Source organism: Piliocolobus tephrosceles, chromosome 6 (assembly GCF_002776525.5).
Source record: "Piliocolobus tephrosceles isolate RC106 chromosome 6, ASM277652v3, whole genome shotgun sequence".
Taxonomy (NCBI): domain Eukaryota; kingdom Metazoa; phylum Chordata; class Mammalia; order Primates; family Cercopithecidae; genus Piliocolobus; species Piliocolobus tephrosceles.
This window is the reverse complement of record NC_045439.1, coordinates 83,345,875-83,358,410: the sequence shown is the minus strand read 5'-3', so window position 1 is coordinate 83,358,410 and position 12,536 is coordinate 83,345,875. Positions and strand designations below refer to the sequence as shown.

The following is a 12,536-nucleotide window of genomic DNA, read 5'->3' as shown; positions in this document are numbered from 1 at the left end:
TTGATGAGCTAAGTGTAAATGAATGGGCCATATGGATTGAATTCCCTGTTCCCAGAGGCTCAGCAGTAAAGGCCAGAAACCCTGACTGGAGGCCACTGGGGGCCTGCCCCTGTTCCCCAAGACTGGGAACCCAGGCCCCTTGCACTCCTGGGGACCAGCTGCAGTCTAGACTGAGCCACCAGACCCAAGGAGCCAGCTCAGCTCTGTTCGGGGCGGTCTGGCTGACCTTGAATATGGCTCGAGGCTTACGGCCCCCATGCCTTCCCGTGGGGGCTGGGCCTCCGGCAGGTGCTCTGCAGGCCTGGGTAGGTTTCTACACTGTGGTTCATGCATCTGCCCTGTGAACAGAAAGACACCAGGGAAGTGGCCGATGCTGGCATTCATCTGGTTCAGCTGGCCCTCATCTGGGGCAGTGTCCTCTCTGTGTGAGGGTGGCAGGCCCACACATGCACTAAATTCAAGAGATGGCCCTTCCGATCCCAATGTTCCCACGCTGAGCCTTCCTTGAGACACCGACTGGCTTTGTAGACAAAAATAGCCAAGAGCTTCCCTCCTCCTGTCCCCACGCCTTGTGTGTTCCGGAGAGTCTGCCTTGGGGGTAGTGGGAGGAGAACTAGTGGCCGCAGCCCTGGCAGAGGCGGACAGGGTTCACGCAGGAGGCCAGTTAGCTCACAGCTTTAACTTTTGCTCACCCAAAATGAGGACAGTGTTTTTCGGCTCAGTCTGCCAGAGCTTGTACCCCCAGGGGAAGCATATCTGGTTTTATAATTGAGGTCAGTGGGGAAATGGGCTTCACTTGGCAGCTGTTCAGGGGGTAGGGGGTGGAGCTGTTTTAGCAAGGGAAGGACAGCAGGGTGGCTCAGCCCGGGGCCTTTGCCACCCAGCCAGGAGGATCCAAGCTGCCCCATGGGGGCTGGGCCATGCTGGCTCCCGTACCTTTACTAGGGCTTCCAGGTCTGATCCCTGCCCCCATTGCAAGAGGAAGGCTCAAGAGGGGGACTCGCTGGCAGCACAGGCTGCCTCTGTGGGCTTCCTGCCCCTCACCCAAGGCTTTCGGCCAACAGCAAGGTGGGGGAGCCCTGGGCCCAGCCACTGAGAAAGTTAGGTTGAGATGAGGAGGTGGCAGGGACTTTTCTTGCTAGTGAGAAGGGCCTTCCCTCTCATCCGTTGCCCCCACCCATCCGTCTGTCCACAGAACAACTCCTGGGGGAAGCAGTACTCCTACGCGCTCTTCAAGGCCATGAGCCACATGCTGTGCATCGGCTACGGACGGCAGGCGCCCGTGGGCATGTCCGACGTCTGGCTCACCATGCTCAGCATGATCGTGGGCGCCACCTGCTACGCCATGTTCATTGGCCACGCCACTGCCCTCATCCAGTCCCTGGACTCCTCCCGGCGCCAGTACCAGGAAAAGGTAAGTCCACCCAGGGAGGGCCTGCACATTGGTCCCTCCCAAGAGGGAGCACAGGCCGCCAGCCAGTGGGCCCCCAGCAGGAACCGCTCTGTTCCCACCCCCTGGGATCGGGACTCCCAGTGTGAGGGAAGAGCAGGAGGAGGGGGACACCTCTGAAATGAGAAGAGTTTCAGCTCCCTGGCCTGGCACCTCCACATGTCTTTTTATCTGTGCCCACCTTCCCCATCTCCGGTGTCACTGGGGCCTGTGGCTCCTGGCTGAGGCCTTGTGTCCTCCGGTAGGCATTTGACAGTCACCACGCCCTTCCCGGCCACTCAGTCGTTCTGCAGGACCACACTCTCGCGGTGTTCCTCCTGCCCCTCTGGCCACTACCCCGTCCCCTTTTGCTGGCTTCTCTTCCCAGTCACTGCCACTGGAGTCCCCAGTGGCTCAGGCCTCGCCCCGACCCTCCCTGTGTCTGGGGCCCCAGTGCTACGGTTTCACCACCCAGGCCTGCAGGCTCAGCGCCCATCCTCGCGCAGTGGGGCCTGTACAGCATCAGCAGCCCCAGCTCATCTCTCAGCTCCAGGTGGTTTATTTCATCCCTCTCTGGACACGTCACGCCCCTCTTGTCTGTAATAAGAAGTCCGCCGTGTCCCCTCTACTCCACCCTCTGTTCTTCCCAGACCCCAGGCCAGAGACTAGGAGCCGTGCCTGACCTCTCTCTGTCATCAATGCCTACCTCAAAGCCACAGCTCCTTCTCTGCATCCCAGCCACCCTCGCCCATCACCAGCTTCATCGCTCCCTGGGGTCTCAACAGCAGCCCCCTCACCATAGAGAATGAGTCCTGTGGCTTGGAGTCAGGCCACCTGGGTCCTACCCCAGCTCCTCTGCTGTCGAGCTCTGTTGGAGTGTGGGCCTGCGCCTCCGCAGTGTGGGGCCTCGTTTCCTCATCTGCAGGGCGGGGGTGGTACTGGGCATCAGCCCATGGGGTTTGCAAGTAAGCTCCCCTGTGTTTATCAGCTAAGGAGGTTCTGCCCTGGCTGCTTCCACTGCACGCCTCACACAGCAGTTGGAGCGGCATCTAAAACGCATCAGCCTGATCCTCTCCTTAAAACTCTTCAGGGACTTCGTGTTGCTCTGAAGACATATATTCACTCCTAAGCATGTTTTCCCAGCCTGGCATTTGAGGGGCAAAACCAGGTCTCTGCCCTCGTGCTCAGCTCCTGCCCTGGGCCCTGCACCCTTTATTTCAGCCTGGCCAGATGTCTCTCCCCATGCCCGCTCCTGCCATGGGGCCCAGACGCGGGCTTTCACCCTCAGCTATCCTCCCCGCTCTCCACCTGACACCCTCTCCGCATCCAACCCCACCTCTTGGAGAAGCCTGCTGTGACCCCGCCAGCTCGTCACCCATCACGTGACCCCATGGCACCCTCTCCTCCTTCACCACACTCGGCACTCCGGTGATGACGTTATTAACTCTAGGCAGCCATCTGTTTAACGTCCACCTTCCCTCTCCAGGCCACGGCTCCATGAGGGGAGGACGCAGCATGTCGTTCTCCATTTTATGCCCCATGCCTGGAATATAGTAGGGTCAGCATTTGTGGATTCATTGCCAACCTGTCTGCCCCAGGCACTGTCCTTTGGTGGGATGACTGACAGGCGGTGTGGAGGTCCAGGTCCCATGGTGCCAAGAAGAGAGGTCAGGAGAGCCTGCAGAGCCGGGAGGGAAGGAGAGCTCACCCTGGGGAGGCAGAGGAAGGTGAAGGTGGAAGAGAACTCTAGGCCAGGCATCAGGATGAGCATGAGCATAGGTGTGCCGGCAGAGAAATTAGCCTGGCTAGAACACAGGGTCCTGGGTTAGAAGGGAGCAGACGGGAAGGGAGGTAAAGAAGGCATCGAGCTACAAAGATCAGGGCTTAGCCCAGGCCCAGGTGAGGGATCGTTCTGGAGCCAGCACCAGGGCCCAGCTGTGACTGAGGTGGGGGTTCAGCATGTGAGTGGGGTCAGGGCTCAGTGTGTGACCAAGGCTAGGGTTTAGTCTGGGGTCAGGATCAGGGATTAATATAGAAAAAGCATCTGGGGCCAGGTGTGGTGGCTCACACCTATAATCCCAGCACTTTGGGAGGCCGAGGCAGGCAGATCACCTGAGGTCAAGAGTCCATGACCATCCTGGCCAACATGGTGAAACTTCATCTCTACTAAAAGTAAAAAAAAGAGGCCGGGCGCGGTGGCTCAAACCTGTAATCCCAGCACTTTGGGAGGCCGAGACGGGCGGATCACGAGGTCAGGAGATCGAGACCATCCTGGCTAACACGGTGAAACCACGTCTCTACTAAAAAATACAAAAAACTAGCCGGGCGAGGTAGTGGGCGCCTGTAGTCCCAGCTACTCGGGAGGCTGAGGCAGGAGAATGGCGTAAACCCGGGAGGCGGAGCTTGCAGTGAGCTGAGATCCGGCCACTGCACTCCAGCCCGGGCGACAGAGCGAGACTCTGTCTCAAAAAAAAAAAAAAAAGTAAAAAAAGAATAGCAAGACATGGCAGTACACACTTGTAGTCCCAGCTATTTAGGGAGGCTGAGGCAGGAGAATCGCTTGAACCCAGGAGGCAGAGGTTGCAGTGAGCCAAGATTGCACCACTGTACTCCAGCCTGGGTGACAGAGGGAGACTCCGTCGCAAAAAAAAAAAAAAAAAAGAGAAAAGGAAAAGCATCGGGGAGGCTGGGCATGATGGCTCATGCCTGTAATTCCAGCACTTTGAGAGGCTGAGGCAAGCTGATTTCTTGAGCCCAGGAGTTCAAGACCAGCCGGGGCAACATGGCAAAACCCTGTCTATACTAAAAATACAAAAATTAGCCAGGCATGGTGGCGTGTGCCTATAGTGCCAGCTACTTAGGAGGCTGAGGTGGGAGAATCACTTGAGCCCAGGAGGTTGAGGCTGCAGTGAGCTGTGTTCACATCACTGCACTCCAGTCTAGGTGACACAGCAAGACCCTGTCTTAACAACAACAACAACAACAAAAATAAATAAATAAAAAGAAAAAAGTAAAAGAAAATGCATTAGAGTTTATTTTAGGGCCAGAGTCAAGGTGTCTGTGGCTTTTGATTTGAGACTTTTATTAAAATGTTTTTCCTTTGGCTAATATCTAAGTCTGCCCGATAAATTTCTCTTAGATGTCTTCCCTCCCCTCCATCCCCATGTCTGTCTCTCTCCTGGACCACTTCAACCTTTTAACTCCTGCCCCATGTCTAGACCCTGCCTCCCCACCCCTACCTGTTCTCTGGGGATCAGGGTAGGGATTCTCTAAAACACAGCTCCAGGTATTCCGGCTGCCTCCGCCCCTATAACCAGCTGGGAAGTCACTGTCCCCTGGGACTTTGCATAACTTGGAGCAATCAGAGGCCAGGGTGGCTGGACAAAGTTTAGGAAATGTCATTTCTCAGCCCTCATTTGCCTGTGGGTATTTCTGTGCAGCAGTTCTGTGTCCGCACCTCTTTGGAGCACACAGGCTGCCCCATTTCTGATTGCTGCTGGGGTTATAGGGACTTCCTCTGCTTCCCATCCAGGAGGAGTCTGTGTTGTTGCCTAATCAATACCTCCCATCCCTCGTTCTGCTCTTGAGAATCCCACTGTCCACCCACAGTCTACGATGGTGGGAGCAACGTCCGCTCCTCTCAGCAAGGGTGGGCAGGATCGTTTCTTATTTGAGCCCCAGGGTCTGAGGCTCACAAATCTTTTGCACCCGAGCCTCTATTTGCAGGTTGCCTCAAATTAGTCTACCCTGCTTTTCCCTTGCCTGGAGTTGCTCTCAATGAAGTGACCTGGGGTCTCAGCTGAGGCCGCGTTTAGATTCATAGTGTAGAGCAGCCAGGCATCCTTGCTTCTGCCTCTGAGCGTTCTGAGCTGTCGCAGCGTCGCCTCCGGACTGTGCCAATTGTCACTGCTAGGAGGAAACAGCTTCTTTCCCCACAGTCGGTGAGGCCTCCCTGTCCCCAGTGTAAACATTCCAAGGAAACGTGATCGACCTCCCTGGCGATACAGCTGGTGTCCTGTCACTGGGCTTTGGACATTCCCTGCTGCCCCCACCCACCTCCTTAGTATTAAACACAGGACCAGATGCTGGTGGGGCCGCCTCCTCCATGCCAAGCAGCTGGGAGCCCGGGCAGTTGTTTGGAGCACAGTGAGGTCATTTCAACACTGTAGAGCTCAGATCTCAAGGAACCAAGTTTAGCCAAGAATTCCCCCAGGGTGGGTGCCCGGATGTGGTGCCTGCTGAGGCGGTGGGGCTGGCTGCGCGGAGATGACGCCCCCTTCTCCCGGCCTCAGTATAAGCAGGTGGAGCAGTACATGTCCTTCCACAAGCTCCCGCCCGACACCCGGCAGCGCATCCACGACTACTACGAGCACCGCTACCAGGGCAAGATGTTTGACGAGGAGAGCATCCTGGGCGAGCTGAGCGAGCCCCTGCGGGAGGTGAGCTGTGCAGCGGCCTGGCGGGGAGGGGAGCCAGGCCTTCCTGGCAGCCAGCTCCCCTCACCTCCTCCTTCCCGTGTCCCAATCCACCTCGTCCGGCAGGAGATCATCAACTTTAACTGCCGGAAGCTGGTGGCCTCCATGCCACTGTTTGCCAACGCGGACCCCAACTTCGTGACGTCCATGCTGACCAAGCTGCGTTTCGAGGTCTTCCAGCCTGGGGACTACATCATCCGGGAAGGCACCATCGGCAAGAAGATGTACTTCATCCAGCACGGCGTGGTCAGCGTGCTCACCAAGGGCAACAAGGAGACCAAGCTGGCCGACGGCTCCTACTTTGGAGGTGAGGCAGCCCCGGGCCCTGGGGGACAGGGCAGCTGCTCCCAGGGGATGGGCTGGGGAGACACTAAGGGGACAGAGGCAGTAAGCACCGTTCGTGGCCACAGCCTGGAGGGAAGTGTTTGTGAGCCCGGGTTAGGGGTGTCTTAGTCAGTCTGGGCCCTTGTAACAAAAGTGCCGCAGACTGGGTGGCTTGTAAACCACAGGAATGTATGTCTCATGGTTCTGGAGGCTAACCGTCTGAGCTGAGGGGGCCAGCATGGTTGGGGCTAGTGAGGGCCCTCTTCTTGGCTGCACTGCTGACTTCACGCTGTGTCCTCACGTGGCAGAAGGAGGATGAGCCAGCTCCCTGGCCTCCTCCTAAAAGGGCACTAATTCCATCCACCAGGGCTCCACCCTCATGATCTAATTACCTCCCTAGGCTCCACCTCCAAATACCATCATGCTGGAATTAGGGGTTCAACATATAACTTTGGTGGGAGGACATTCAGTCCAGAGCAGAGGGTATGTCCCAAAGATGGGAAAGACTGTCCAGCCCCCATTTGGTGGGGAAGAGGCATCCAGTGTGGCCACAGTCTGGGGGCAGGGCCTTGTGAGCCTGCCAAGGTTTCTGTGCCAGGTAGTCAGGGCCAAGGTCAGGGTGGGCAGTCCCCGTGGCTTGGGCAGGCTGTGCATGCCTCACCCTGAGTCCTGATGCTCTCCCAGAGATCTGCCTGCTGACACGGGGCCGGCGCACAGCCAGCGTGAGGGCCGACACCTACTGCCGCCTCTACTCGCTGAGCGTGGACAACTTCAATGAGGTGCTGGAGGAGTACCCCATGATGCGAAGGGCCTTTGAGACTGTGGCGCTGGACCGCCTGGACCGCATCGGTGAGGGGGATGGGCCACAGGCGGGGCAGGCGGGGGGCGGGAGGGGCAGGAGGGCAGGGCTTCTCTATGCCTAAGCTGGGTCTGCACCTGATCTCCTTCCCTGCTCTGCCCTGAGTGCCTGCTCTTGTTCCGTGGCCCAGGCAAGAAGAACTCCATCCTCCTCCACAAAGTCCAGCACGACCTCAACTCGGGCGTCTTCAACTACCAGGAGAACGAGATCATCCAGCAGATTGTGCAGCACGACCGGGAGATGGCACACTGCGCACACCGCGTCCAGGCCGCCGCCTCTGCCACCCCGACCCCCACGCCTGTCATCTGGACCCCGCTGATACAAGCACCACTGCAGGCTGCCGCTGCCACCACTTCTGTGGCCATAGCCCTCACCCACCACCCTCGCCTGCCTGCTGCCATCTTCCGCCCTCCCCCAGGATCTGGGCTGGGCAACCTCGGCGCCGGGCAGACACCAAGGCACCTGAAACGGCTGCAGTCCCTGATCCCTTCTGCGCTGGGCTCCGCCTCACCCGCCAGCAGCCCATCCCAGGTAGACACGCCGTCTTCATCCTCCTTCCACATCCAACAGCTGGCTGGATTCTCTGCCCCTGCCGGACTGAGCCCACTCCTGCCCTCATCCAGCTCCTCCCCACCCCCCGGGGCCTGTGGCTCCCCCTCGGCTCCCACACCATCAGCTGGCACAGCCGCCACCACCACAGCCGGGTTTGGCCACTTCCACAAGGCACTGGGTGGCTCCCTGTCCTCCTCCGACTCTCCCCTGCTCACCCCGCTGCAGCCAGGTGCCCGCTCCCCGCAGGCTGCCCAGCCACCTCCTGCACCACCCGGGGCCCGGGGAGGCCTGGGACTCCCGGAGCACTTCCTGCCACCCCCACCCTCATCCAGATCCCCATCATCTAGCCCTGGGCAGCTGGGCCAGCCTCCCGGGGAGTTGTCCCTAGGTCTGGCTGCTGGCCCACCGAGCACGCCAGAGACACCCCCACGGCAGCCTGAGCCGCCATCCCTTGTGGCAGGGGCCTCTGGGGGGGCTTCCCCTGTGGGCTTTACTCCCCGAGGAGGTCTCAGCCCCCCTGGCCACAGCCCAGGCCCCCCAAGAACCTTCCCAAGTGCCCCGCCCCGGGCCTCTGGCTCCCACGGATCCTTGCTTCTGCCACCTGCATCCAGCCCCCCACCACCCCAGGTCCCCCAGCGCCGGGGCACGCCCCCCCTCACCCCCGGCCGCCTCACCCAGGACCTCAAGCTCATCTCTGCATCTCAGCCAGCCCTGCCTCAGGACGGGGCACAGACTCTCCGCAGAGCCTCCCCGCACTCCTCAGGGGAGTCCATGGCTGCCTTCCCGCTCTTCCCCAGGGCTGGGGGTGGCAGCGGGGGCAGTGGGAGCAGCGGGGGCCTTGGTCCCCCTGGGAGGCCCTATGGTGCCATCCCCGGCCAGCACGTCACTCTGCCTCGGAAGACATCCTCAGGTTCTTTGCCACCCCCTCTGTCTTTGTTTGGGGCAAGAGCCACCTCTTCTGGGGGGCCCCCTGTGACTGCTGGACCCCAGAGGGAACCTGGGGCCAGGCCTGAGCCAGTGCGCTCCAAACTGCCGTCCAATCTATGAGCTGGGCCCTTCCCTCTTCTTTCTTCTTTTCTCTCCCTTCCTTCTTCCTTCAGGTTTAACTGTGATTAGGAGATATACCAATAACAGTAATAATTATTTAAAAAACCACACACACCAGAAAATCAAAAGACAGCAGAAAATAACCAGGTATTCTTAGAGCTATAGATTTTTGGTCACTTGCTTTTATAGACTATTTTAATACTCAGCACTAGAGGGAGGGAGGGGGAGGGAGGAGGGAGCAGGCAGGTCCCAAATGCAAAAGCCAGAGAAAGGCAGACGGGGTCTGGGGGCTGGGCAGGGGTCGGGGTGGCCAGTGTTGGGGGTTCTTAGAGCAGATGTGTCATTGTGTTCATTTAGAGAAACAGCTGCCATCAGCCCCTTAGCTGTAACTTGGAGCTCCACTCTGCCCCCAGGAAGGGGCTGCCCTGGGGCGTGTCCTGGGGAGCCTCAGATGCCTGCGACCTTGGGAGAAAAGGGCCAGGGCCCTGAGGGCCTAGCATTTTTTTCTACTGTAAACGCAGCAAGATCTGTATATGAATATATGTATATGTATGTAAGATGTGTATATGTATAGCTATGTAGCGCTCTGTAGAGCCATGTAGATAGCCACTCACATGTGCGCACACGTGTGCGGTCTAGTTTATTCCCGTGTTGCCAGGATGCCCGGGTCACCTTACACCCAGCAACCCACCTTGGCCCGCAGGCTGTGCACTGCATGGTCTAGGGATGTTCTCTCTCCAGTCCTCAGGGAAGAGGACCCCAGGACTTCGCAGCAGGCCCCCTCTCTCGTCTCAAATCCAGTCCCAGCCCGACCTCTCACCACACGGAAGTGGAAGATTCCCCTTTCCTAGGGCCTCAGGCACACCCCGCCACCTCTGGGTGTACCCATCTGTACAGCGGGAGGTGAGGGGAAACTTCTGTGTGTTGAGTCTGCTCTGTGCCAAGCACTGGTTTCGCACTTTACACACGTTCACTCCTTCAGTTTCACGAAGACCATAGGGTGGGCACTTTCATTCTCCCCATTTAGCAGATGAAGAAACAGTTCTGGGTAATTTCTCCACCATCACGTAACTCGGAGTGGCGGAGTGGGGACTGATTTGAGGTTCAAATCCACGCCTGCTTGAGGCCCAAGTCTGTGTTCCTTGCATCAGAAAACTGTTGAGGGGGTCTGAGGTAGATGGTCCCCAAGCGTGGTGCAGAAGGAAGACACCAGATTTTGGCAGCAGTCAGGCCTGGGTTTGAATCCCAGCCCTGCCACTTCTCAGCTGTATGATCTTGGGCAAGTTATCTGACTTTTCTGTCACCTCATTTGTAAAATGGGAATCATTATGGTACCGCCTCACAAGGACCTATGAGGACCAGATGTGAAAAATCTGTATGTGAAATGCCCGGCCCAGCGCCTGGCACATACCATGGTAGGTGCTCAATCAATCACATTTCTTCTGCCCCTCATATGCCCAGCCTATTGCTCCAGCAAACTATGTGAGAGCCCAGGGAGCTTTGGCTGAGGGCTCCAAGACTTAAAATCTCAGGACTCAGGAGGTGGCTGGGCCTCCCTAAGGGCCCAAGGAAGGTGTGTGGCCAGAGGTGGGTGGGAGCCAGGCCTTGAGATGTGGGAAGACTTCAACAGGGAGAGAGGGCGGGAATGGTGTGTGGGATGGAGTATATAGCCGAGAGATTCCTGAGGTGGATGTGGAGTGGTGGGTCAGGGCTTTGGGAGGGAATCCGCAGGCTGAGGGGTCAGAGGGATGGCCTTGGGTGATAGGCTAAGGGATTGACTGGGCTTGGTCCTGGCAACTAGGAGCCATAAGCAGGTTCCAGATTGCAGGAACGAGAAAGCAGCTCAGATGCCTTTGGAGGCACCATCCTCCCTCCTCCCAGATGGGATCCTGCCAGAGGCAAAGTCAGGGGTCTGCCCCTGCCTATAGGGCCAGAGCAGGTATAGCTGCAATCCCTAAATAATGAGATGGGCTGGCCCCACATTATCCGTCCAGAACATTCCATGCTTCAAGCCAGAATGTTGGCAAGATCGAGTTTTGCCTTGAGCTATCCTGGGATGTGGGAAAAACCGATTTCTCCATAGATGGGCTGCAGGGAGTGGGAGGCGGTACTCCAGGAGAGAAGTGGGTGAAGGTTCCTGGGATCTTAGGTAAAGACTAGATGCCGCCTGGTACCGGTCTGTACTGTGCTGGCTCAGGAGTTCTGAGAACTGGAAGGACTTAGCCTCAACCTGAGTTCTGCACACACCCCTTCCCCTTAAGGAAGGCAGCTCTGAGAGGCAGCAGTACTTGATCCAAACCCACAGTCTTGTCCTGGAGGCAGCAGGGGTGAAGGTGGAGGGTCCAGGGCCGTGAGGAGGCTGCTTGCCATCAGATCCTGGCCTAACCACCCTCTTCTCTACTTACACACACATGTATTTTATAATAGCTCTGACCCAACTTGGCTACTCTGCAGAGACTGGGACAGCCAGGTGCAGGCAGTGGGCCCTCCCACACCCAGTCACCTACAAGGAATTTTCAAATCTTCCACTTTTAAAACAGAAACCGGTAAATGCGCCGTATTGTATATTTTATTTAAATAAAAAAAATTCCAGCACATGCTGCCTTCCTCTAGGGGCCAGGGATGGGGGTGGGGGTGAGGTCATTGGGGAATCCTGGAGTCCTGGGAACTGGGGTGTGGAAGGCAGGGGACGTGGCCCAGAGGGCACATGTGGGCCCTTGTGTATGTGCAAACCTATGCCTGCAAGAGCATGGAGCTGTATTCTGTGCGTAGAGGTGTGCACGGGGGATGTGCAAGGCCTGGCTATGGACACAGGTGTGCACGCGATTATGGACTGGTGAGAATCATGAAGGAGGAGGGTGAGAGTGAGTGGGCATGTGTCCTTTGCTAGTGGAGGGGAGAAACGCGGGAGCTGGGGAGGTGTGAGACCCTTGCCACTCCCTACTGCCAGGGCTGGCTGAGGAGGAGGAGGGTGGTGAATGTGCACCTGGGCTCCATCCAGCTAGACGCTGAAGAGGGGGACGCCAGCTTAGTGTGATCAGGTAAGCTCTCAGAAGTGGGAGGGTGGCTGGAGACACAAGGTGACTGGACAATGGGGAGGGCATCAGAGGGGTGGGGGCACAGCGCTGGGCTTCTCTGTGGGTTGGTGGGGGCTTGAGGGCAGAAGCAGCATCTGGGGCCTCTGGAAGGAGGCAGGGCACGGACTCCCCACTGCTGTGCCTGCTCGAGGGGCTAGGCCTGGTCCCCGGGTGGCCCCTTTCCCCACCAGTGTCTCTAGAGGGTTCCTCCAGGCCTTGGGATTTCGCGGGGTCAGGCAGAGGCCCCCTCCCGGGCCGGCGACGGGCGACTGGAAAACCAAGTCCCCGCGGCTCCCGCCGGCATAGGGAGTGCCGTGTCTCCCGCCCCAGGAGGGGAAAGTCCTCGGAAAAGGGCAGGAAACCCGGCAGCCGTTCCCCATCACCGCTTGCCAGGGGATGCTGTTTCCATGGCAACTGGCCGGGGAGTCCCGTTGCTAAGGAGGCGGCTCAGCGGGCCCCGGCGTCCCCATGACAACTGCCCTCTGCGGCCCGGCGGCGGTGCTTCCTTGGGGACCCCGGGGGCGGCAGAGGCAGGGCGCGGCCCTGGGCTGCGATCACCTCCCTGGTGTCTGAATGGCTCAGGCCTGGCCTCTGGGGCTGTGGGGAAGCAGTGGGGACAGGTCCCTCTGAGAGGGAGCCGGCGCGGGTGGGGCATTCGCTGCGGGGCCCTCAGTCACTGTCTCCTCTGTTCCCTGATGCGGGAAGGACACCTAGTAAGTACCTCCTGGGCGCTAGGCCCTGGCTCTTTCCTCTGCTGTCATCCGCCCAACCAC

At 58.5% G+C, this 12,536-nt stretch overlaps 1 protein-coding gene across 1 annotated transcript in view; it reads left to right on the top strand.

Annotated features, from left to right (window-relative positions):
* The window catches only part of HCN4 (hyperpolarization activated cyclic nucleotide gated potassium channel 4), a 49,923-nt gene extending 38,642 nt beyond the window's left edge, over window positions 1–11,281 (top strand). Inside the window, exons 4-8 of the mRNA XM_023193109.1 lie at window positions 1,196–1,414; window positions 5,722–5,868; window positions 5,971–6,211; window positions 6,913–7,077; window positions 7,218–11,281. Coding sequence (XP_023048877.1) covers window positions 1,196–1,414; window positions 5,722–5,868; window positions 5,971–6,211; window positions 6,913–7,077; window positions 7,218–8,686 — 2,241 coding nt within the window. The 3' untranslated portion in view covers window positions 8,687–11,281. The remainder of the gene's footprint in view (window positions 1–1,195; window positions 1,415–5,721; window positions 5,869–5,970; window positions 6,212–6,912; window positions 7,078–7,217) is intronic.
* Window positions 11,282–12,536: the final 1,255 nt, after the last annotated feature.